Source organism: Notothenia coriiceps, unplaced genomic scaffold (genome assembly GCF_000735185.1).
Source record: "Notothenia coriiceps isolate Sejong01 unplaced genomic scaffold, NC01 NC01_scaffold00034379, whole genome shotgun sequence".
Taxonomy (NCBI): domain Eukaryota; kingdom Metazoa; phylum Chordata; class Actinopteri; order Perciformes; family Nototheniidae; genus Notothenia; species Notothenia coriiceps.
Window position 1 is genome coordinate 1,929 of NW_011367080.1, and position 26,984 is coordinate 28,912.

Here is a 26,984-nt window from a genome sequence, read left to right on the forward strand (position 1 = left end):
TTAAAGTTAATAGATCTTTAATTTATTTCATATCTTATGCAGTATCATTCAAAAAGGCATGAAGATAGAAAAGGAGACATAAAATGGGCCATGAATATAAATATACAAAGAGGCAAAATCTTTACAGTCAGTAACATTACAGAGAGGCTTAAGCGTTCATATGGACATGAGGCACAGCACTTTGGATTACTAAGGAAACTTTCACCAGAGCCACATTGGACACAGGCTACATGGTCGTTGACACTTAACTTCATGCAACTGCCCAACATTCAAGCTGTATTTTACCTTAAATAAAATAAAAAATGCTTTATGTGCATTATATTCTCTCCCCCTTTGGCAAGGCTAAATATACAAAACTCAGCCGGAGCATTTTGTCCCAACTCTTGAGTATAATTTCTCCTGAACTGCAAATACGGATCCCTAAAAATAAAGACATGTGTAACTCCATATATACAGTCGTCACTGGTAAATACAAGACAAGTACCATGCTACAGATCAAAGAACTGGGACTGGTCCATTAAAAAGAGAAGCACAGTAGTAATCAGTACGAGATGAAAGAATAGGCCACATTGGTCGGAACTGAAACCGGTCTACTTCAGCTACTTCAAGTATCAAATTACATTTCAAACCCCATCTAAAATCAACAGCTTTAAGAATCCACATTCACAACATTTAAAGTGATTTAGAATTGGCACAAACTCTGGTTAAGTATTTACTGAATGTGCAGAATAGCAACAGTACAGAAGTCAAGATGCTAGTTCAATAATATAATAAAAATGAATAACAACATTTCAACGTAATATAATAAATAGAACCTATATAAAGAAAAATATGGTTTTGAGAAGAAACAAGAATCAAACACAAAGGAGAACATCTCACAAACAGCAGAAACAATGAGCCACAACAGAAAACATTAACAAAGGCACATACGCAAACGCACGCACACCATGTACCAGCCAGTATATGCACATGCTGAGGCACAGCTTAGTATGGGATCTGGTTTTGGTAATACTGGAGCATATCGTACGTTCTACTCCTGTAAGACATAGAAAAAGAGAAATCGGACAAAAGTTAATAATGCATATTAAAATTAAATAAAAATGATAAAACAAGAATCTGTTTTAGGTTGTGCGCTGACCTGTTGCTAAGGAAGCAATTCTGTATGACTTTGATGATGAAGGAAGCTGCGTCTTTCTCACTCATGCCAGGGTTGAATCGCTGCCTATATGTTGGGAAAAGAGAGTTTTAGTTACCCACAGCAAATTACAATAAAACTGCTTAGCCATTATCACATTAACACACACATGCCGACACATCCACACGCCTGACTCACTTGAGCAATTTGATGGTCTGTCCTCTGAAGCAGGGAAGGCCGGTGTCCAGCATTAGTGTTACTAAGGAGACCACTCCATCCATGTAGGGCCTGATTCACCAGAGAAACGTGTCTTAATGTTACATGTCAGCCATCTCTATGGTGCAGTGGACACTTACTAAGCAACACTCACCTGACGGCCAAATATCCCCTCACACACATCTCCATGAACCATTTGAAGGGTGTCGCCTCCATTTTCCCTCCCATGATCATCACCATCTCATCGGTCAGTTTGATATCTGGCTCCCATCCGAGGTTCCCACCAGGAGAGCTCTCAAAAATAAACCCAAAGTCTGAAAACACACAAACACAGGAATAAACACACTGACCTGATGGCTTAGGACTCGTTTTTACTGCTTTAGTATCATATTGTGGCATCAAGACGATGTCTGGCACTTTGAAATCAAATACAAACACTTCAAATGGTTCACTTCACTTCAAAGGCTGCAGTCAGAACGATGCAAAATAAAAGCTTGGGTTACAAGAATTATAATCCCATTATTGTCTCAGGTAGAGACTGACATTTTTAAAGTTGAAATTCACTTTGACAACCTTAATACAGCCAGTGGTACAAGTCATTCTCCAAAAAGTACTAAGAGTTTTTAAAAGTGTTTAGGCATTGTCCTCCCTTCGATACAGCCACAGATTTCTAAGAGAGAAAGTACATTTTTAAAGTCAACTTGCTACATCTAGTGTAGACATTTTATATTGCAACTGAGTACCCCTACACTCACCCCTTCCTTAACAAGCTCTGTGGAGAACTAAGGTGGTCTTTAGGTTATGTATAAACATAAAGGGCCCTCTATAGGGTTGTCCATCGTGGCTACTGTGAAAATATGGCGGTGCAACATGGCCAACTCTGTGCAAGAGCACTAGCTCCCAATGTATATAGGGAAGGCTTATTGTAAGGTAAGAAAACCAAAGCCATTCTTATTTTTGGGTGATTATATAAAAACAAAAACATAGTTATCATTATTTTATAACATTTCTGTAAATAGATTTCCTAAAATCCTACACACTGGTCACTAAATGTATTTTCAAGGTTGATAATTCATGTAATTCAGTGATAGGGATTTATATAGATGTTTACGTAACTAATTAATAAGCTGGTTTGAAGAGAAGATACACTGATACTGAACCATTTGTCTGACTTGGATTGGACAATATTGAGTATGGTACAGCTCAAAGTTCACATCAGATCCACACATGCTTATCAACTTCAAGGGCACACAAACGTACCGATATGGATCAGGTGGCCCTGGCTGTCCAGCATGATGTTGCCGTTGTGTCTGTCTTTTATCTGCAGCAGGAAGAGCAGCAAGCTGTAAGCTGCCATGCTGCGGATGAAGTTGTACCGTGCCTGAGAAGAGGGAGCGAGCATTAGTTTATACTATTAATACATACAATTTAAAGTTGTAGAAATCTGACTTATGACTGTAAAAGATTGGGAGATGTGCCCTTTACCTTCTGGAACGCCAGTGTGGATTCGTCTCCATACTGGTTCCTGAAGTAGTCGTACATGCCAAAGTCTGTCTGTCGGCCCAGTTGGTCACGTGACTTGCAGTCCGGGATGCACTCGATCACTCCGCACTGCGGTGGAACATCAGAAACAGGAATAAGGTCACTGCTGTCAGGAAGTAATATTGAGGAATATAGGAAAAGTTTTATATGAACCTACTCCAGGGGCTGTGGCCACGACCCTATAAGGAAACACATAGAGATCCAGGCCCACCAGCTGGAAGATGTTCTTGAACAGGCTGATGATCTGAAGAGCCAGCATGTCCTGTTAACACAGAAAGGACCACATGTTGAAGAAATCAAAGGAAGATTATAAAATGGATGTGACACAGCAGTGTGGTAAGGGAAAGGAGAGAAGTGTCAAACTGAGACCTGTCTGCAGTCGTCTCCCACTTTAAAGATGGCCGCCTGCCAGCTTATTCTCTTGGCCTCCTCTTCACTCTTCGCCTCATCTACTGAATCTGAGCGACACTGCATACCTGAGGGGGAAATGTCAAGACACGCTGTTTGTCTGCGCACAACATTCAAGAAATAAAATATAATCTTTATGTTGGTTAAACATCATCAGTACCTTCTTTTTCCAGCTCACTGACTCCACACCTCCTAACTTTGAACTTGGCCAGGTAAGGAGCTTTGGCAGCACTAAAGAAAGAGTAAAGCAAGAAGACAAGAAGAGTTTAGTGAAGCTTTCATATTTATTTGTGATTTGTGGTTATTGTTTGACCATTATAAACGATGGTTTTGAAGCCCACCTCTGCATGGGGGTCCCAGAATTGTAGTCTATATCCAGAACGATGGCCTCTGGGTTACTGGGAAGATAACAGCCAGGTTGGACTTGGATCTGGGCCATGGATTCCAGGCAGGCCTTCTTCCTCTCCTCGCCTTTGGGGAAAGGTCTGATGAAGACAAACAAATCAACTTGAACACCTTCAGGACTCACTTCACGGAGAGTAGCATGCATGGGTATCTCAGTGAATGACTTCAGACCACAAGTGACAGCCGGGCTCTGCTGTTATTCACAGAGGGGAGTCACTGGGGTGGAGAAAATAGAGAGTGTTAGCAAAGGGACAACGTAAGTTTCTCCCCAGGGTGACAGCAATTAGTGCTGTAATGAGGGCTGATGGGAGGTTTGTCTGCCTCAAGTGGGTGAGCAAAACACTCTCTGTAAGAGCCAGCAATAATGGGACCTGCCAGAAAACTTCCCGACCGGTGCATAATCGAAGAGACGTTACAGCCAAATAAATGAACAACAAAGGGATTTAGAGAGCAGAACACAGGTGGAACAAAGTGGAGAAATGAACAACACTATGGGCTCAGGGGATCACTTGTTATCACTTCATAAACACCTTGCAGATCGCCTCGAGGGTTCAGTCTAAAAGAAAAGATAAACTTTGGTTCTACTTTGAGGCCTTTAGCAAATAACAGCGTCCTAGTGGCTTCAAATAGTTTCTATTTTCTCCCAGTCAGATTATAAAATGGATTATAAATCTGATCATACTGTATTGTTGCTTGACATGGCATGGAATCAATTGAAGATAAAAGTTAGATATAGCGAGGTAGAGCTAAAACACATCTATAATGAGATCAAGCAACATTTTGGCAAAGCAGAGAGAAGATGAATAAATCAAGGTTATGATGGGGAAAACCTTATTAATTCACAATAGACAGTAACGTAAAAATGTTTTTAACCAATACACTCAAGTATTCAATCAGTTAAGAAACAATCAAATAAATACGGTTGGATTAAATATAGAAAAATAATCGCGAAGAATAGCTGAATTGTAACCAACCAGTTTGCTTCTATGGAAAGTGCTATGCTGATGTGATAAAATGACCTAAAACAGGATTATAAAGCCCAATATGCTCTATTTAGCCAAACAAAAAGGTGTGTTCATACTTGATAATGGCTGACACATTGATGATCTTGTTGAAGAAGTCAAACTCTCTCTGGTAGAAGTCTTTGGCTGGGCCAGACAGAGAGCCTGTGATCTCTTCCACCATCTGCTCCAGGAGCTCGCCTATGTCAGCTGCAGGGAGAGAAAGGCCAATGTTATTTACATTTATACATTCACCTGTTATATATAGCAGGGAAGTTAGTTTAAGGTTGCATATTAGAAAGATAGTCCTTCAGCAGCATCTTCTTCCTCAGTTTCATTGACTAGTCAGAGGACATTTAGCTCACATCCGATTCTCGCTCTTAACCACAGGGATTTAACCTGAGGACCATCAATAAATGACTGTTCGAATGACATAAAACCAATATTATGTGTTGGAGTCACATGATATGCACATCCAAATAAATAGTATAGGTCAATATCTCACGGTCTTTCTGGTTTCCTTCATCGTCCAGGAATATGTTGGTCTTCATATTCCAGATGAACTGGTGGGCGAGAAGCTGAGACTTCTGAGCGGCCCACAGGATGTACTCTCGCACATAACCCATCTACATGATGGTGTAACAGGGGAGAAAGACAGGGAAAGATCTGATCATTTGGAGATCTGAAGATAACCCACATTCAAGAGCACTTGCTTAGTCAGAAAATATATTTACCTTGTCGTAACGAAGAGCTTGGACAATTTGAGGAATGTAAAACAATATGGCATCCTAAAAAAATGGTGGAGAAAAAATGTTACCAACAGGTGAAAAAAAGGGCTACCATAAACATTTCATGGTTGTTAGTGAAACACTATGTCCCCAATAAATAATAGGGGCATCCCTGGAGCTTATAATAAGTTATAATGTCAAGGACAGTGTAGCAATACTCTGTTAAATGTGGGGTATGTACTTTTGGAGAAACCAGCTCTGCCTCTTCCTTACAGAGCCCCTCCTCCAACACACACGAACGCGCACATGACCAATGAGGGCACGAGATAAGTTTGTGCACAGATGGAAGGCTGACAGGCAGGTCGGCCATCCAGTTATTTTAGCCGGGCCGGCTAAAATGATTGGTCGTGCTTTTTACAGCGCTACGGCTTCCACGGATGACATTTTTTTATGGATTTTTTGTCAAAGCACTTCAGATATTCATTGCTATCGGGATGTTAAGAGCATTCCATGGAATATAACAAAAAGTGTATCTCGAGCCGGTTTCTCAAACTTACCTACCCCACCTTTACATTTTACTGAAAAATTATCAGCATCAAAATGTACCTAAAATATCAGAAGTGAACTACTCATCATGGAAAATGTATCATATCAGAAATATATATTATATAATTATCATGGATTTATGTGTACATTACTTTAATATTGCAGCTAATGAAGGAAAAGCTTATTTTAATAACTCTGCATACAGCGTGGTTAATTGTGCAGTGACTCTTTACCTAACCTATATTAATACATCATCATTTATATTTGACTATACATTTCATCATTAATCTGGGTCTACAATATAACCAGTAACTAAGGTTGTAAAAAATATTGTAAAAAAAAATTCACTTGAAATGTGGAGGAAGTAGCTAAAGATAGTACTTAAGTACACGTTACTTTCCAACACTGCCATAAGTTATATTCATTACAATAATAGACACCTGAAAACTTAGGTCATGAGGGTGTTTAATAGTTTATGCTACTTCAGAAAAGAATTGGTAGGTTCGTTGCAACAGAGATGATAATATCTGTATGTGAATGTGAGCCGTACTTACAGGAGGAAAGGAGCGGAGAACTTTGACCCCGTACTGGGCGGTCAGAGGGTGAGGAGGGTACATGGAGGAGAAATAGGACAGTCCAGTTGGGGGGTCTGCGGGGGCCCAGCACAGGATATGACTCAGCTCTGGGGAATCAGCATCAATCGTGTGCCACGTCACCAGGAACTTAAGAGGGGGGGAAAAAGACAACAAGGTTCAACTATTATGGTCGGCATGCATTACAGGATCCATATCAACATATCAGATTTGACAGCAATCAGATGCGAGGTTATGACCCTGAGCCTGCCGGTGTGCTAACAAGCCTCCAGAGGAAACTGTGTTTATTAGTCACGTAAATGACTGAAACTAACAACTGTGAGATGTCAAGGAGGATCATCTGTTAAAGGATGGTGGCCTTTGGGGAAGGACATGCTCGGCCTCCCTTTCTCCTTCCTCTCACAGGTACGAGGCTCATTAAGAGCTCAGTCGGCTAGAAGTAAATAAAGAGGACTATAGGAAGCTGAAGGGAGAAGATGACTTCAACAACACCGACCTCTCAAGTGACTCAATATGGTAACTTGAAGGCAACTACTTTTTTCTTCCATTTAACTTTTGTTTTAACTTTCAACTTCAAAAGTCAATGACCAAATAACCTAAAAAGTCACATGAGATCATAAAGCATCTTTAAAGTCAAAGAGATTCAACAGCAGTCAATAACACCACCCTTACACTTCCTGTCTATTTGGATAATGGTGTTTGAGTCTATGGCTATGGTTGGAATGAATTATGATTGTAATTGCTCAATATAATGAGGCCCAAAAGAGCACTTTAACCAAGACATAAACAATTTGAAGGAATAGTCAGTGCAGGAAACATATTGAACAAATATATAAGAATAGACCAGAACCAGATTAAGAACTTCATGGTGGTGTGACATATTTTGTATCTTTTCAAGGTACTTGAACGTCGATGGTCGAAACCCATTGTCGGTTATAGAACTTAGACAAACTCTGTGTCTGTTTGTCGTTGTCTAACTCATTTTTTTGTGATTTGCACAAAACTACTTCAGAATAAAAGCACTGTGTTTGTGTTGGCGAGCGGAGGAACTCACCTTGACTGCTTCAGGAACATCACACACAGCAGCCGGATCCATTCGCACAAGGCGAGTCACCTCAGAGACAATCGCCTCTGTGTTTTTAAACCTGAAAAACAAATACAAAACATTATAGCTGCATGCCAAATGAAGGATTTTATGGGTTTGGATCAATTGCATAGGTGTGTCATTTACTTTTATGTTTGACTAAGCCATATCCTTCTCATAGACTAGCCAAATTCATATTTTTCATTTTCAGCCTTCTATTGGTGAAAATAATTATTCATATTAGATTCAGAATAAGAAGAACTATTTTTGTTAATTAAACGGTACAAACACAACTCTTAAAATGTTAACTCAACAACAGACTCACTCTTGTTTTGGAACGAGCTGTGCCACTTGGGGTTTCGCCTCTTTATATTAGCATTTTTGCCGTTGGGTTTGCCATTTTCCATATTTAGGATATTTTCATATAGCTAAGACTGGGCTAAATTAATGGTGAGTGAGATTATATCACAGTTGTGAATTCTTTGTTACCTTTGTCATGTTGAAGTTTGTTATTAAAATAATTCTCACTGCAATAGTAAGCAACAATGTGCATAAAGGTATACAGTTTCACTTTTAAAGCTTTTCAAACTTTCAACATTGTTAATGCTCAAATTATGAATTATTGAATCTTTTCAGATGTTCAAATGTGTCAGACAAACTCTAGGGAACTTTCAGTTTGACATTAATGAACATTGGGTATACATTGCATTTCCGTTTTCTGTGTACCTGGCAGGCAGCTGCAGGGCGAGGTACGGGGCTATGCTCCAGGCCAGGTTAATGTTGTCCTTCCACTGTTTCTCCGTCAGACTGATGTATTTGGACCTCCAATTATTAATGCTGGTCTCCACCGACTGTTCAGTGGCAATGGCAAGCTCCGGAGTGGATAACGGGTTGTACCATATTGTCAGGCGTTCAATCTCGCTGGCCTGAAAAGAGACATACAGGGAATGGGACTCAAAATCATAATCAGTAAATAAAGATTAAGTGCAGAGACAGGATAGTTATATTTTCTCAAATACCACATACTTATAGAATATATAATGATTTTGAACATGTAAATACCAGTAAAGCCAATAACAGGGTCCGGCGTTTCATGTAGTACTTATGCAGCTGGATTCCTCTGCTGCTTTTTTTGGACAGTCCTGAAACAGTACAGAAACAATTAATCAGTAATACATTCTGACAGTGGGGATATTTTATAAATGAAGACCTATTTGTATATAAAAAGAAGCATATGGAGGTTGAGTTTCCATGTGACCATGTTAGCTTTATGAACCTCTCAATATATTGCATTGGAAAAAAAGAGTGAGTAAAAAGTAAATGGAGCATTGAAGTCACGTTGGATTCAGAGGGTTAGGCTTAACATCCAGATGTTTTACCGGATTTCTTGGATATGGTGGACATCCCCGAGGACAGAGGGTAGGTATTGATCCATCCCTGAGCCACCTGCTGCCTCTGGCCCATAGCTGCATCCAGATTGCTCCGGCTGTCGGCCCCTGCCACCACCGACAGGCTGTTCACAGACATGTCTTGGGGATCTACACAAAGGAAAAGGAAATCCACATATAAAGTGAGAATTCTGGGGTTGTGTAGAAATTCCAATTTAGGTCTGATTACTGAAAGACTAGTCTTCTGAACCTTGGGGAACCAGCTGGTTGGCCGCCAGATATTTCTTGTCAGACTGCATGCTGGCGTAGAACTTGATCATTATACTGATGTCTTCTCTCAGCCTCTTATCCGTCTGGGTGGGAAATTTGGGAGTGACGCTACACAAAGACAAAGTTGGCAAACACGAGAGAGATAAAGGTTTAAATCATACTGAAATTGAGTTTTCTGTTTTACTAAAAAAACAAATAAGAAAAAAAGAAATTCCACCTGAAGTAGTCAAAAGCCGTAGAATAGATCTTCTCTCGAAGAACATTTCTGATGGTGGCATTTGTCACAACATCAGCATGCAGAAGAGTCAGACCCAGAGTCAGCAGTCTAAAAAAGCAAAAGGTATGACACAATATTATAGGATTTGTTATTTTTGCCCCTGAACATCATACTGTTATTTATGCTGTAGGGTCAGTTTTGATGGCAGGATAAACATACTGGTATCATTCAAAACTAGAAAAACCTAATGAATCAAGTGGTGCCATGTAATGCCTTATTGGTGAGAAAGAGGCCAAATAACCCTACAAAGTAGGGTGAAATGTTAGAAAGGGTAAAACTGTTGCCTCCAAGGGATTTAATGAATTTGCTGAAGGGCCAAGGTACCTGAATCTTGGTCCAATGGCAGCAACATGTCGGTTCAGACTGCTTTTGGGTCCTCCGACGCTCAGACTCAGAGATCTCTGCAAAATGGCGGTGAAAATCTCCACTTGGTCAGCACTGCTGTACTTGGCTATCTCAAACCTCTGCACCAGAAACTGGAGGGAGAGCAGAGAGAAGAAATAAAGAGGTGGACGATTCCAACACTAAAAAGAATTAGCTCAACTGATAGAAAAATACATCAAATGATAGAACCTTTTGCATCACCTGTGCATTTTTTCATTTACCGGTACATGAAATAACATTATCTCAAAAATAGAAAACATACAAAAGGCATAGTTTATGTCTGCCTGTCACTGACCTCAATCCAGAGGAAGTGAGGGATGATGTCAGGTTCACAGGGGGCAGGTTGACTCTCCTCTGATACAGCCAGAGGGCCGGCCTCTACCTTAGCCACCGAAAACAAACCCATCTTCAACTCTACGGACATTTGCCAAGCTCCGGCCATCTCACGCATGAACTACATAGAAAAGTAGATAGGAATAGAAGAACATTCATTGAATCCATCTAAAACAAAAATACATATCAATTAGAAGAAATGCTGACTTTTAAAAAGTGGAAAATATACATACTGGCACTTCCACCCCATTGTGTGCAGCCAGGAGCCATTCCCAGCAGGCGATAGCAGTTTCCATGCCGTGCTCGGTAAACATCTTCAGAGGGGACCAACACAGATGGTGCAGGAGCTGAGGGTTGCAGTCTGAAAGAGAAAATATAGAAACTGAAACATGATGAATTGTAACAAAGAAAAGCAGTACTTTTGCTGAAAAGCGTTATTATATAAGCAAAATTAAATGCGGCAGAGCTGCTCACTCTTGGTAGTAATAAGCAGAGCGGCCATCTTGAACATGGACTGGGTGAAGGCCTCTGGGTCTTTCCTGTCCAGAGCGCTGGTCATCTGAAGGATTATCAGCTTGTTGAGGTCTGACTGGCTGTGAGTCGCCTCTGAGAACTGGATCATACCAGCCACCTACACAGATCATAAAACAGACCGGTTTGAATCATACTACATGCCAAGGAAAGTCTTAATTTTGAAATATTAAAAAGGGTAATTTCCCCCCAAAATCAAAAATACATTTGTTTCCTCTTATCTGCAGTGCTATTTATCATTCTAGTTGTTTGGTTTTGGTATGACGAGTGTTGGAGATGGAGATTTATAGCTTGTAAAGATGTCTCAAATAAAATCTAGATGGCACTCAAATTAGTAGGTGCACGCTTCCCTCTGAGTGGAAATACAGTTGCCGGTTTGTAGTTCAATACAACACAAATTGTTCTTACATGAGTAACTGGTTCATGATGAAGAAAATGCTGTAGAATTGTTGTGTATTTTTTTGCAATTTGATCAACACAAGCAGAGTGCCATCTAGCTCTAGTATATTGGAAAGAGTGCAGACATCTCTATGGATGATATTTACTCACACAAAACAATCTTTCTATTGAAAGATAGCAGTAAAGATCAGAGGAAAAATATGTATTTTCCAATTTTGGAGTGAACTGTCCCTTTAGAACTTCACCTCTCCTGTGTAGCGGTTGCGCAGGTTGAGGGACGCCATGAAGTTGGAGTAGTCCTTCTTCACACATGCTGGTCTCTCTGTCAGCTGGGTGGTCTGATGACAAACACAGTTAGGGGCCACATAGGGCCACACAGTCCCAAGCTAGCAAAAGTAGAAACGTAGCTGTACCCTAACACTTGCTATACTGAAGGTATCGTGCCTGAGCCCTGACTCTCTGCATTTAGAGTTCAGACCAACCTGAGGGAAAGCAGCCTATGGTTGGCCACATGGTGGAGGACAGCACCAGCATAACCAGTTAGCCAAATGGGCCACCAGCCAACCAACCCACCAGTCCATTGCAGGTGAGTAACCAGGCAACCAGCAAATCCGCAAACCAGCCAAGCAACCAGGTAGGTAGTTCGGAGCAGTTTAATAAAGACAAAATAAAACAAATGAAGCAAATGAAAAGACACATATAGCAGAATTCAAGCCCAAGAACATAAAGGCAATGTATAGCAAGCAAAAATTATGTCATACAGACTAGTAAGCATGCACACATGGACAAACGATGCTGAAAGCAAGCAACTAAACAATTAGACTCACAATGTTTAAAAGGCTATGCAATATAGAAAACACATATATGTGTAAAACAGATACAAGGCGTTTCTGTTCAGTATTAACAAAACTGCAAAGGCTTAGACTATTTTGAAGTAAATAAATAGCAAATGTTTTAACTGAAAAAGCCATGTTGGATAATGTTAGTAAGCAACAAATTAAAAAGCCTGTAGGGCCAAAGGTAGGAACCTGAAGCATCCTCAATGCTCTGAACAATGTTTGACTGTACTTCAAAATCTTTGGTAAGGCTGTAAAATCAGAAATTGTGCTTGTGTTGTTGTGTTTATTTATGTTAATGTTTATTTGATTATCACCATTAATGTTGTTGGAATAACACCTTCTTTAAGTAAGGAAAGGGATTGAGTGTAAGCTACAAGATGCCTTAATGTGTGTGAGACTCACGCCCAGTGTGGTACTCTGTCTGTTGTAGCCTGCGAAGTGAAGGATGCTCTCCGTGGCCATGGCCAGGCCGGTGTGCTGGGACAGTCCTGATACCCAGTTCTGATGCTTGTTCAAGTATTCCTGCACAGCAGAAAAAGGGAGTAAACAGGAAATACTTAGAGATGCAGAATATTAGGGACATTGATCCATTAAAGATATACAATGAACTGTTTCTTTCAAAAAACTAATTCAAGTTATTTTAGGTATTCTGTTTTACTTCTATAAGTAATTAAACTGATTGCTTAAATTACAAACAAAACCAAAGTCAGAAGTGAAGTTAAGACTTATGGTATCTTAACTTTCATTAAGATCATCACTGACTTTTTTAGATTTACTTACTGTATAGACACTTCTGTTTTGTTTGACTAAATTAAAAGTAGCTACAATTCCCATATCTGCAGATTTTTCTGACCTCAAAGAGAAGATCTCCACTCTGAGGTAATAAAGGAGAAGGAACTCACCTGTAGGTGGGACTTGGTGACTGAAGGGGCCCATTTCATTGCCTCTTTCAGGATCTCACCACAGCGGGCAGCAAAGTCCTTCACTATGCTCTGCAAGGAGAAAAAGAAACCATAATTGTGTTCATAAATTCAGAGAGGGGTTTTTGGAGAATCAAATTTCAAATAAATCTTAATTAGGCAGACTCTTCTTTCATAATTATAATAAGCTCAGTTAGTCATATAAATGATGTAACATGGACACAACACATTTAATTAAACGCAAATGAAGTTGATGAACATATGAAACAATCCAGAGTGAGAAGTAAGAGACCACTACTGTCTTTAAAACTGATACTCTGCTGTCCTCTAATGGTCATCAGTGTAATACCAGTCTAAACTCACCTCTCGGGCCTCGTAGGTGTCAGGAACAGTGATCCTGTACGGAGTGTCTGGGATGTCATAGTAAGGCGGATCCTTGTGGATATCCTAAATAAACAGAAAAGAGGAAAATATTCACCAAAGTGGATGAAGTTCTTATCAAAAAGTAGCAATAGTTCAGTGTAGAAATACTCTGTTAAAATTAAAAGTAATGCTTTCAAAAACGTATATATACACTCATAAAAGTACAAACTATAAGGATCCTAAAACATACTTAAATGTACAAAAAGTAAAAGTAGTCATTCTGCAAAACAAGACATTTCAGAATAATTTTTATTGTATTATAATTGATGAGTTACTGGCCACCACTAAATATTCCACACCAGTACTCACAGCACTTAGTGACAGCGAGAGAGTCTGCAAGATGTCCAACATGGTCTTCAACACACGACCACTCCAAAGCAGATGGGGGAATCTGGTAGAGATAAAGCACATAATAAATATGAAACTGTATAAACCATGATGGAGGCCAAACTTTCATCAACACTTACGTCTCAGCCAAACCAGAAAGGTATTTGTCCGCGACTCTGCGGATCCTCTTGTGGGTGTGGTTGAAGTTGATCAATAAGAATTGGGCATGTCGCTCTAATTCCTCCTCATGCCCTTTGGTCTTGGGCTAATAACATGATAAGAATGCATTAATTGTAATTCAATGATACCAAAAAATTAAACATAAGGATCGATGACATTCAATTTAACTACCTTCTCAGCCATCATCAGGAGAAAGACATCAAACACCTTATCGCCAACACAAATGATGCACTGCATCATGCCTGAGAAGAGAAAAAAGGCATTGGAGAAAATGACTTAGACGACACGAGGGGAAAGAACAGCCGGAGATGGACGGTTGTTAAGCGCTTACCAGATTTGTCTTTCTGGATGGCCTTGTCTTCAAAGTATCGAAACATGACCTGGAACCTGTCAGGATCATTGGATCGCAACATCCTGAAAAATAAATATTACAAAGTTTCATGATTTGACTTAAATGATTAAAACACTTAAATGTTTACCAGACACATGAGTGTAAAGGAGCTGACCTCATGTATTCTAGTCTGTAGACTGACAACAGGTATGTGGACATGGCAAAGTCTAGCTTGTTAATGAGGGCAGAGACTTCAGGAGACGGGTCGAGAAGATTGCTGATGGTCGATCGCAGTTCGCTCAACTCAGCCTGGTGGACAGAGATGGAGATTTAAACAATATTCCTGTTGTAACTGGATTCCAAAGTATTTTTTAAATACCTCACTACAAAAAAAGTCTGGATTTTGAACCCTGTACCGGCGTGACTGTATCATTCTTCAGGGCAGAGTTGTATTGCAGTTCGGAGCGAAGAGGTTCTCCACTGGGGAAGGTGAGAAGAGGAGACGTGGTGGCAATCTCACACACACCTTCATACCACTCCTCTGGCCAAAGCCCTGAAAAAACAAGTATATATAATAATAATAATAATAATATAATGCCCAAGGGCATTGGGTCAAGTGTGCAGGTGGAGTTGCTGATGGTGGAGAACAGACGCTTGGGGTTGCTGGAGCCAGACTGAATGAGTTGTGAGTAGTAATTAGACCGGGCTGCTTTGAGTGCGTTACTGCACTGCTGGAGATAGTCTTTGTAGATTTGAAGATGGACTGTTAGTGTGTCCAGTCATACATCCACATACAGTACATCCACATCCAGAAATACAGGGAGTCAGTGGACTGCAGTAACTGATAATACACTCTTCAGTATGTTTTTGGTTGTATTTGGGTTTTTGGTTGTACTTAGGTAGATACATCTGTCAACATCTGTCCAAATCTACCCATTTGGCATGATATATATTTCCGAAATGTTATTTAAGGTGTTTCATCACATCTGCACAGCTGAGTTACAAAACATCTACATTAAACAGGGAAGGATTTGGGAAGCTATGGACTCAGTGAACAAACTCAGGGTACTTCTGGAAGTGTTCCTCTTGCTCACCTGATCCTTCCACAGCAAAACCCATGACCACCGAGTACAACCAGAAGTCCCTGAAGAGCTTCTGGAGCCTGGGCTTGGCCTCTTTGATTGGTGGAAGTCGTCTGGTCAACTGTGAGTACGAATATAATGTAAATTAAAAAATGCATTACTCGAACTAACGCACTTTGTTAAAGAAGTCCTTCAAATACATACATCAGATTACATTTTTTTCGATATGCTGCTCATTGTATTAAATAAAGATATACAAATAACAGTTACATTAACAACTGCATAAAACTCCTACCAGACAACTAGCCCTTCACCAGTGAATGAGTATTGATTGTATTTGCTGAATTGTGAAGAGTTTTAGTCAGTCACAGCACTTTTTGCTCTGTTTGATTTGGTCTATTTGTTCAGGAGAAGCCCATATCAAAGTTCAGTTCTGTATTCAATTCGTTGCTCTTAGTCCCACAAACAGAAGCAACAGAGCACTTCCCAGCAGTACACAGTAAAGGTAAGAGATTTACAGAAATAAACAGCTTTTATGATAGTTTTAACCTAAAACCTTCAATACATCTTTGATAACTTTGATCCTACAGAGTTATTTAAACGGATATTTATCGAATCTTCTAAATGTTGATCAGATTATTAATTAGGCCAAACTAAATGTCTATTCCTTCTGCCTCAGACTTCAGCATGTGGGTCATCTCAGTCCTCTCTGTGGCCTGCCTGCTGGTCAGTCCGTCCCATGCTGAGATCAAAGAGCTCAGCTCTCACTTCGCTGACCCTGAAGAGGTCCCCAGAGGCTTTGAGTCTGGGGGGGCAGTGGATATTGAGGACATCCCCTTGGAGTTCCACAAAGAAAACACTGTCACTAATGACCTAGTTTTTGATGATTTTGAGGATGAAGATTATATTGATTTTGATAAGATCCTGGCAGCGGGTGATGACGACTATACGTGAGTACTAACACTTGAGGTGTAAAGAAATGAAGTAAAAAAAATGCTTTTTGTAGGCCTGACAGAGACAACTCTTATTATTTACTTGTAAATTGTCTGTTTTATACTTGATGATATTTTTCTGTCGTCATTGCTGTAAATATGTATATGTATGAAATTGTATATAAACTTTTGAATTGTGTAGAATAAAATGTTCAACCATAACAAAATGATCAGTGACCTTTAAAGCAGCTACTGTATAATTCAAAGGTCTTTTAAAACAAATATAGAGTCATTCTATCAGTGAATTTATGGATTACGAGTTTCTTTTATGTTTCAGTGAAGGGGATGAGATAGATGAGATCGCCACCCCCGCCCCGGACATCGACATCTTTGCCGAACCCTCCGACCCAAAGATCCGCCGGGCTAGACTCCTGCGGCTGTTCCACGCTCGCTCTCGCCTCCAACGCCTCAACATTGTTAACGCACATTTCGGTTTCAACCTCTATAGAAGTCTTCGTAATGACGTCAACCAGACCGACAACATCCTGCTCGCCCCTGTTGGTATATCTGTTGCCATGGGGATGATGTCTTTAGGAGCAGGACCGGGAACCCAGGATCAGATCTACAAAGCTTTGGGATTCGCAGAGTTTGTCAATGCTAGCCATCACTACGACAACACAACAGTGCACAAGCTGTTCAGGAAGCTGACGCACAGGCTCTTCAGGAGGAACTTTGGCTACACGCTACGCTCCGTGAACGATGTCTACGTAAAGAAGGATGTCGTGGTGAAAGATAGTTTCCGCACAGAGACAAAGGCTTATTATTTTGCAGAGCCGCAGTCAGTGGATTTCAGGGACCAGGCCTTCCTGAAGAAGGCCAATCACCGCATCCAAAAGCTGACCAAAGGGCTGATCAAGGAAGGGCTCAAGAGTGTGGACCCAAACATGGTGCTGATGCTGCTCAACTACCTGTACTTCAAAGGTGAGTCAACTGTCCATTCACTTCTTTAAGAGGCAAACATAACATTTGTCTGGTTTCTTTGGTTATTCGTATCGCAAAGTTAACGTATGACTATTTGTTTGTATAATAAGGTACATGGGAACAGAAATTCCCCAAAGAAATGACTCACTATCGCAACTTCCGAGTTAATGAAAAGACAAATGTTCGCGTGCCAATGATGACCAACAAGGGGAACTATCTTGCTGCTTCCGACCATGAACTAGAGTGCGACATCCTACAGGTGGGTGGCCTCACACTAAAAAGATGTTTTACTTGGCGTTCGAATAGTGGACATAAAAACGCTACTGTGCCGCATAACAATGACGTAAACGTTCTTCTTCTCAGCTCCCCTACACAGGACAAATCAGCATGCTCATTGCCTTGCCTACAAAGATCACTGGCATGAGGACTTTGGAGCAGGAGATCTCTCCCACAGTTGTCGAAAAGTGGATCAAAAATATGACAAACAGGTCAGCAGCATTCTCCTGAACCGGATAGCTAAGAAAGCACACAGTTCTTCTTTTTAGTTTAACGCTCTGGTGAAAATGTTTAGAACTAGCGGATATTTAAAAACTAAACCATGAGGAAACTTGTTTATGCCTTCCTCCAGGACTCGAGAGGTGGTGTTACCTCGTTTTAAACTGGAGCAGAACTATGACTTGATTCCCAATTTGAAGGAGATGGGCCTCACTGACTTGTTCCAGGAGAGTGGAGATTTCTCTGGAATGACCACTGAAAATATTTCCATGAACTGGGTGAGTAAGAGTTAATCTTTCATGAGGCACATATCAAAATAAAGTGTTGATGTTGTTGTGGGCAATGCAAAGTCTTTCTAAAATAATGGAAGTTTCCTGGTCTCCCCCACAGCTGAAGCACCAGGGAACCATCACTGTGAACGAAGAGGGGACTGAGGCTGCTGCTCTGACCCAGGTGGGCTTCATGCCCCTCTCCTCTCAGATCCGCTTCATTGTGGACCGTCCCTTCCTCTTCCTGATCTACGAACATCGCACAGACTGCCTTGTGTTCATGGGTCGGGTCGTCAACCCTTCACAGAACTAAACTTTACCCAAAAGTATAATATATAAATGGCTAAAATATACCAGACAGTCAATGTTTGGTCAGAACACCCATCCTAAACACTATGATATAATACAACCCTATAATAGCTGGGGTGTTGTTTTGTTTCATAATTACTTCTATTAGTTTGTTACATGTAACATCAAGTCATTATTTTTTCAAATTCTGTGTTGTGACCCTGTTGGAGTGACTCAACGGGTATTTGTTTTCTCTCTGTTAATGTTTTATCTTTTCCAATGAGGCAAGAGGAGAAATGTGCTAAAAAGAGATGATATTGTATGACTGTCATTACCCTAATGCCGAACTGTAATAATTGCAGAAAGACAAAATAAAAAACAATAAAGGGGTATTAAACTAATATATAAATGTACTAGATAGGTATGTCTATGAAAATAAGAGTGTTAACGAAAAAAAGGAGTATTTTTTTCTATACACATAAACATATATATTTAATACAAAACCAATTTCATATAACTTACCTCATGTAATGACAGGTTAATAGTAAGAAAGCATAGTTCTAATAACCTCCGGCAGTGAACTCGTGGCACAGATATTTGTACAGGAGCTAACAGGGTAAATATTTGTCGATAGAGATAATTGCTCACTAAACAATTGGATTCGCTTGAAGCTCTCGCATGCTGTAGATGATTTAACTGTGCTCTGGGTGGGTATTGCAACACAAATTCTTGTTTTAAATTAATGGAAATTGTCTCCAAAGGTGCAGCAGTTTTTATAGAAATCACACACTCACCACAGCAATCACTGGAATGAGGACTCCCAGATTTCCAGCACTACTTGATGCCTGAGGGAGACAAAGAGGGATTAGCAATCTACCAACATTGCTGCTATCAACTTCCTGTTGTGTTTAGACTTTAGATGTACACTGAATAAAAATAGAAATACAACACTTTTGTTGTTGCTCCCATTTTTCATGAGATGAACTCAAAGATCTAAAACCTTTTCTATATACACAAAATAGCCATTTCTCTCAAATATTGTTCACAAATCTGAACAAATCTGTGATAGTGAGCATAGTGAGATAATCCATCCCACCTCACAGGTGTGGCATATCAAGATGCTGATTAGACAGCATGATTATTGCACAGGTGTGCCTTAGGCTGGCCACAATAAAAGGCCACTCTGAAACGTGCAGTTTTGCTTTATTGGGGGGGTCTGGGGGGGTCCGAAAACCAGTCAGTTTAACCCTAACCCTAACATGTCCCCCATTGAGCATGTTTGGGATGCTCTGGATCGGCGTATACGACAGCGTGTTCCAGTTCCTGCCAATATCCAGCAACTTCGCACAGCCATTGAAGAGGAGTGGACCAACATTCCACAATCAACAACCTGATCAACTCTATGCGAAGGAGATGTGTTGTACTGCGTGAGGCAAATGGTGGTCACACCAGATACTGACTGGTTTTCGGACCCCCCCAGACCACCCCAATAAAGCAAAACTGCACGTTTCAGAGTGGTCTTTTATTGTGGCCAGCCTAAGGCACACCTGTGCAATAATCATGCTGTCTAATCAGCATCTTGATATGCCACACCTGTGAGGTGGGATGGATTATCTCGGCAAAGGAGAAGTGCTCACTATCACAGATTTTTTCAGATTTGTGAACCGTATTTGAGAGAAATGGTTATTTTTTTGTATATAGAAAGTGTTTTAGATCTTTGAGTTCATCTCATGAAAAATGGGAGCAAAAACAAAAGTGTTGCATTTATATTTTTGTTCAGTGTATTTAGGCACTTACTTTCAGCGCTGGCCCCTTGTCTGAGGCCCTCTCACTGGCTCTCTTTCCTTCCAGGCCTAGTTGAACAAACAGCTCTAAAAGGTTCACCATCAGCTCATCCACCAGCTGCTCCCCCTGCAGGTTGGCTGCGATGTTCGCCAGAGCATTTATCACTGCCAGAGAGCAGTGCCTTGGGGGCAAAACACAGGATAGATGAGGGGACAGTTTAACAAAGTAAATGTAGACACAAACCAAATGATATTGTTCTATATCGAATGTGCTCTAAAGATTATAGCAGAACACATGATGTAACAGAAATGTAGGAGAATATGCTCTTATAATCTACTTCAATTAAGTAGCAGTGGCAAAGATGAACAAAGCTGGGAAAGCTGGTAGATCTGTGAACAGGGTAAAGCAGATGCTGACCTGTAGCCGTGGTCTCTGTAGTCTTTGGTAGAGGAGTAGACCACTGAGCTGGCCTTCACACTGATCTGCTGGAACAGGTTCCACCCCTCCTGGTAGATGTATTGCTACAGGACAGACCAACAGACGTTAGAGTAAAACTGTGAAGGCAAGAAATTGAAAGAAAATGTGTGTGTTAGCTTATAAAAACATTTTTAAATCCAATAATTTTAGGGATCCTCCAAAACTGACTCAAATAGCTGGATTGGAATCGATGACAATGGGGCTGATTTAAAACTATGTTCTTATTTTACAAGTAGTATATGATATACTGACATTTGTATGTCTTGCTTTGAAGACTCTTACCAGGTAGCTGGTGTACAATTGAACATTTGAAAAATAAATAAAAACTATATATAAATGTATATCAATGTATTTGTTACATTATAATAATACAAAGTAAGGAAAGCAATGTTTAAGTCAAGCCATGTTGTTTGACACAAAAAATAATGATCCCAGTCAAGTTCAAACAGTGAGGCATACAGCTTAACAATGAAACACTGTATACATTATATACATATACACTATATGTATTGGCTGATTCCCAGAGCCCAGATATAAATATCACGACTGAAGAGGTTGGATCGTTCTATTGGCTACCAAATTATTAGCAAGTGTCTGCTGCATGAAGTCAGCCCCTTTTCCAGTCCTTTGTTAACTGTTGTCTATTGCACTTTGGGTACTCCGCCGTCAACCCCCCCCATAGCAGAACACTGGAACCTATTATTAATGCACAAAGCACTGAGCAAGGAAACAGCAGCCGTCAGATTCCTAGTAATTGTGGCATGCCAGCCTCTCTGGGTTAAGAAACAAGGGTAGCATTGCTTCTTTTAGGCAACTGTAATTAACATGTCAATCTCACGCAAATAACTGCATTTCCCCTCCAACTATAACAGGGGTTTACACATTTAAATATTTCCATGTTGGTTACATTTTGCCCTTTTCAGCCAAAACACATTCAATAATGGAGGCAAAATTCTCAAAAAATGTGTCAGTATTGTATCTTTGAACTCACATTTCCTGTAATGACCATGCAGCCCAGCTGGTCGATGATGAGTACATCCAGCTGGGATGGAGGCTGGCATAACTTCTGTTGAAGGATTTGTAGGATGTGCTCCATGACTTTAGGAGTGTCTCTCAGAGCCACTGCAATGTGACCCAGTGCTCGAATAGTGTGATCTGGGATCAAATGGGCATCCCTGGCAGAAAGACAAGTTTTATATTTACAGCAGCTGTAGTGTCAAGGATTTCAAAATCTCCACTGATATAAAAGGCACAATGGAGCTATTTTTATTTCAACCAATGGTGTTGCTCACTTGTCGTTCTCCTGTGAGATGTACAGTCGGTTAGACAAACTAGCCAGAAAAGCCTCCACTATCACATTATCCATGGTCAGGCCAGCTTTCAGACATCTTAGAGAAGAAATGGAACAGGGATTAAAAAGATGAGCAATTTGTGTAAATAAACACACCATAAAATCATATTTTATTATCATAGCGAGTGTTTGTGTCTGACCTGCATATGTTGTCAATGGAAATGTCTCTGAGCTGCTCGTACATTGACGGCTGATCTTTCCTGTTTGACAGCAGGTTGAAGGTAGACTGAAAGTGCTCATTAGTCACATTTATCCTGATATCTCCAGTGGCTTAAAAAGTAAGAACACAAAGCAAGAAACATCAACAAAAAGAGCATTAAAACAAGCTATTTGGAACCTTTTACGATTTTAAACATTGCATAAAACATGAACCTGCACAGAAAATAAAAAGGCTAATTGTAGTAACAAATTGGGCATGACATATTTAATAATCTAACAAATGAGCAACTACTGAAAATCCTGGAATGCATTTCCGGTTGTCTGTAATTATAGCAGCTCATCAATGAACTCTCTGTTAAGATCAATAGTAGATGAGGGCTGAATGTACAATGACGCTGTTATTGACATAACAGTATTGTCATCAGCTACAGCACTTTACTCCTGTTCACTTTTGGCTCTGATCATGTGTGCTGTATTAAGGATTAAGAGGTTTATGCTGGATATATCTTCGATACATTCACTTTTTTAAGAAGGTAAATGTTATTCAAATTGTGAAATCTACATGCTGTTGAAAGGTAATTATCAAATTCCAAAACTACAGCCGCTGTGTAGCCATTTATAGGCTTACTCATTTGAGTTTCAAACAGGAGTCACTGGTTTACCCCAAATAGTAAATAAATATCTGTACCTGTGTTGTACTGACTGTGATACTTATAGAGCTTTATAAGAACAGGGGATGGAACCACCAGGAAATCCCTGAGAGTGGTTGTGGCAGAGTGAGCAACTACTGGAAACCTCTCACACAGACGACCCAGACCCTAAAACAGAGGGAGAGGCAAGCGGAAAAAAGAAAAATGTAATACTCAAAAAAGAAAAGAAAACATACGATATGCAAGTTTTTCAGTTTCATACCAGGCAATCGTGTGATTTAGCCCATTTATTCACCAGGATAACCGATATTAAATATTTTCTTTTCTTTTAGTCAAGTAACTTTGGAAACAAAAAAGATGAACTAGTATCTGTAACAGTTAACGTATTCTTATACCTGTAGGCAACAGATGAGCAGTGGCATGTGAGCGATGATGACTTTACTGGATGTTTTCGACTGCAGCTTCTCTGATAGTTTGGTGCAAAGATTCTCAGCGCCTTGATAAAAAAAGGAACCAGGAAAGACAATGGATATAACCAGGATAAATAAACACAATCCAGTATCTGATCATGACATCTGAACACAATGCTAGGCTCAGGCTCTGCTACAATTACCTTGCTCATCTTTGACTGCCCACACCATGAGGTCTACGCAGGCAGCGTTGGCTTGGCAACGGAGCTTGAGGGGGCTCTGTTCCACCGTCACGCCGACCGCGTCATGGAGCACCCGCTGCAGCTCCGACTGACTGCTGCTGAACTGTTCCAGTACAAAGTCATGCACCTGCCGTACGAATGCTGGCTGCAGGTCTGAGAAACATGAAGAGAAATGTAGGTCCCCATTTGATAAGCCACAGTAAAACGCCTGATCCTGACTGTGTGTCTTGAGAACAAATAAGCTATTTATGATGCTTTACCTTTCATGTAGTATAGTGTGTCCCGCAGCATTTTGAACACACACACATAGAGAGTGTCACTGAAGGTTTTGTAATAGAGGTTGATTCCAGGATTAGACTTAACAACAAACAGAAAAGAAAATTACATATAAGATTATTTAACTGGCAGCAATTTAACTTTAAAAATCAGCATTTACAATGTTTGTTAAAATAGTTACCTCTGTAACTTCAGTCATAGTGTCGTTGAGAGCATTCAAAAACGAGTCAGAAACAAACTTCTTCACCTGTAAATCGACAACATACACAACAACAGATAAAGATGCGATATTCTGTATGTATACCAGATGAGAGACAACATCTGCAGTATCTTGGTAAATGGGGAGTGGGCTACTGTACCATTGCCAGGAGCTGTCGGAGCAGTTCAATGGGCACCTCCACCTCACTTTCAGCTCCCATGTAGAGAGGAGACACTGAGAAACTGGAGCTTACTGTTGAGAAATAGACGTCAGGATCTACTGTGCTGCTTTCTGGGAGGTAAGCACCTGAAATGGAAGAGCCCACAGTCAAAACAATCCTGAAGACATAATATGTCTTAGCAAGGAATTCAAATTAGGGTATACACAAGTACAGATAAGCAATTTGCAAGTACCTCATTGTTACATAGTGTGTATTGCTCACAATAATAAGCCACACTTAGTTGACAAAATCTAGGTTTACATTGGCAAACACAATCTTAAAAAAGAAGCTCTTGTTTTTTGGCTTGTACCTTCAAAGTAATGGGGGCCAGGGGTTGTAGGAGAGCAGGGTGAGTGGCCTCCTGAATCTTTACAGGCCTATGAGACAGCACATAATAGGACATTTCTTTAAACACTAAATGACAATCATAAAGTCATCAAAAGTCAATTTTTGTCATTCAAACACACACCAGTGCTGACGGGTCGAGGGTGGTCCCTGTGCATCTGCGCAAAGTGTCATTCTGGTACACCGTAAGCAGTGAGGATGGCATGATAGAGCGAAAATCATTGAAGGATCTGCGCCGCACTCCCTCAGTTTCCTCTGCGACGCAGGGGGCCTGAGGCGAATCTTTGGGGAACAGCTTGGACAACAAGGATTCCTCTGTGTAGCTGTAGCGGCCAAATGCCCGAGTCATGCCGAGCAGGCCTGGGACAATATATCTGCACAAATAGACTGGAGACAAAAAGAGAGCATTATATTTTGAAGGACATTTGTAATGGCATTGTGTGTAAGTGTGTGTGTGTGCGTGTGTGTGTGTACCTTTGTCGTGGTTATCAGGTGTTTGGCACATGTCCTGCAATGACTGCATGACCTCCATTAAAGTGTTCAGGATCTGAAGGGGAAACAATAACTTAGCACTTCACTGCAATGCGGCCTAACCTTAGAATGAGTTATTATTATCAGCAATTTTTAGGCTGACCTCTTGTCGAGACTCTGGGTCCCTCTGAGCCACATCTGCCAAAAGAGTCACTAGACAGAAGCTGAAGTTTTCTGCAACCGGCAGAAATTCTGAAGAGCAGAGAACAACAGAAACACAAATCATTCTGTTAGATGTCACCTACTGTATGTGTGCAGCAAGATATTGCAATTTATAAAGACATTGGATGTAAATACTATCTAATGATGTCTTTAGCTAGTACTGGACATTTGTCAGAATAATTAGACATATTATATTACGATACATTATAGGTTCAATGATGGATTAAGTTTATAGAAGCTATGTAAAACAAAAGGGCCCACTATAAGAGGATTGTACTCACCCTTTCCTTTCTTTCCCGAGCTCTCTTCGATCCATTGGACCCGTGGTAGCCCTCTCAGTAGGCTCAGCAAGTAGGAAACAAGTATGTCTTTGTGCTGCCAGAGTGAAGCAGAACATTACACACCACAAACCACTGCACTTGTTGGCACAGAGCAGCACTTTAGTTTGCCTTAATTGCACTGATAAATCAAAGATACTGTATATGGAGCCTTGTTAAGTCCGACTACAACCAGATCTGAGTGAAATAAAATGTCAAATAACACTCTAATGTGAAAAAGTGAACTTACCATCTCTATCTAATGAGATGGCAGTAAAGTCTGATGAGATTAGAGGCTTACATGGGCAGCGCATGTCTAATCACCAGTTTAATCGGATTATGGAAATAAGCTTATTATGGTGATATAGGTGTAGTCCTGCTGAGGGGCGGAAAAAGCAGAGTCATACAACTAAAATGAAACTAATTATTTCTATTAGATATAACAGGTTATGGCATCGATATGTAATAAACTATGGATACATTTTGGACTTTAAACCATAAGATTGATTTGTTGTCATGAGTCTAACGATGACATTTTAGGAGATGTTGATATCCACGCTCTGTGTTAAAAAAGCTCAACAACATCACAATCTTTTCGCTGATCACCACCCACCTGTAAGCCAGATTCCACCAGAAACACAGCCAACGCAATAACAGCATCTCTGCGACGCACATCTAGAGTGAACACACCATGGACTTCCACAGGACACATGCATTGTAGCTTCTGGATCTGAAAGAGCAAAACAAATTATAATCTTGATAAGACAAATCAATATAGATAAAGATAAATCAAAAGTAATTGTCAGGTAGAGCAGTGTTGAATTTGAGGATATGTTTGAGAGTAACTGCATGTTCTAAAATAAAGTTTGGATTTTTGCAAAAAGATATACCGTAACAGGAATATCAGGAAACTGCACCACTGATTTTGCACATTACAAAACATTTATGTACACTGGTCTTGGCTTACATAGAGAACATACCATTCTTTCTTTATTATTTGTATATTGTTTTTTAGTGTCTGTTTTGCTTCTACCTTATCAGTCTACATTCCTCCAGGGGATAAAGTTTAAAGTTTAGGCTACACTAAATAACAATTTAGACTACTGTATGTTACTATCATTCATTACTAACATTTTTTTAAATTTGTATTCTGCCTAATTTTCTGCCCTTGATGTAATACATTTACATTAATAATTGAATAAAAGTAAACACCCTTTCAGGGCTCTGCATTATAAATGGCCCGCTGGCCCGGAAGCACTATTTAGACACCCCGGGCCAGCATAACGTACTTTCCACTTGCCCGCTCGGGCCACTAAAAATATTGCTTTAAAAAAAAAAATGTGTCCTGTGGTATTGGTATTTTGACTAGCAATTTAGTTAAATTGTTTCGTTTATTAACGCTACAACATAGCGTTTCGTGAGGCGGTTGTCGTTGTTGGGTGAAAAGCAAACAGCTGTTTGCTGCGGAGCGCAGCGCGAGCAGGCTCCCGTGAGCGGGAGCGCGCTCCTTCACTACAGACTATCGCGCCACCTAACCATTCACCTAAATGTTT

At 40.3% G+C, this 26,984-nt stretch overlaps 2 protein-coding genes across 3 annotated transcripts; one reads left to right on the forward strand and one right to left on the reverse strand.

The window, feature by feature from the left end:
- Nucleotides 1-26,157, reverse strand: LOC104962151 (phosphatidylinositol 4-kinase alpha-like). Of its 2 annotated transcripts, XM_010790550.1 has the most exons (54): nt 26,045-26,157; nt 25,396-25,489; nt 25,056-25,144; nt 24,896-24,968; nt 24,546-24,808; nt 24,387-24,453; nt 24,017-24,162; nt 23,839-23,904; nt 23,642-23,738; nt 23,343-23,534; nt 23,125-23,225; nt 22,768-22,897; nt 22,061-22,190; nt 21,862-21,957; nt 21,561-21,744; nt 20,510-20,613; nt 20,105-20,273; nt 19,102-19,152; nt 15,355-15,463; nt 14,677-14,813; nt 14,436-14,569; nt 14,261-14,343; nt 14,101-14,171; nt 13,890-14,014; nt 13,732-13,813; nt 13,363-13,446; nt 12,982-13,071; nt 12,482-12,601; nt 11,723-11,737; nt 11,486-11,578; nt 10,785-10,941; nt 10,544-10,671; nt 10,273-10,431; nt 9,918-10,069; nt 9,534-9,641; nt 9,297-9,424; nt 9,038-9,196; nt 8,721-8,800; nt 8,385-8,584; nt 7,629-7,719; nt 6,536-6,703; nt 5,442-5,495; nt 5,213-5,333; nt 4,788-4,917; nt 3,643-3,786; nt 3,462-3,532; nt 3,263-3,369; nt 3,051-3,155; nt 2,837-2,962; nt 2,612-2,732; nt 1,506-1,665; nt 1,334-1,423; nt 1,139-1,222; nt 1-1,036 (listed from the first exon to the last, which is right to left on the reverse strand). In XM_010790550.1, exons 1-54 carry the CDS (start codon nt 26,141-26,143, stop codon nt 985-987), a joined length of 6,189 nt encoding a protein of 2,062 aa, XP_010788852.1. In that variant the 5' UTR covers nt 26,144-26,157; the 3' UTR covers nt 1-984. The 2 variants fall into 2 exon arrangements, with proteins under 2 accessions (XP_010788852.1, XP_010788853.1); XM_010790551.1 differs by lacking the exon at nt 11,723-11,737.
- On the forward strand, nt 15,803-19,259 carry serpind1 (serpin peptidase inhibitor, clade D (heparin cofactor), member 1). Its single transcript, XM_010790549.1, has 7 exons — nt 15,803-15,847; nt 16,022-16,292; nt 16,612-17,255; nt 17,366-17,514; nt 17,619-17,743; nt 17,884-18,028; nt 18,141-19,259. Exons 2-7 carry the CDS (start codon nt 16,030-16,032, stop codon nt 18,330-18,332), a joined length of 1,518 nt encoding a protein of 505 aa, XP_010788851.1. The 5' UTR covers nt 15,803-15,847; nt 16,022-16,029; the 3' UTR covers nt 18,333-19,259.
- Nucleotides 26,158-26,984: the final 827 nt, after the last annotated feature.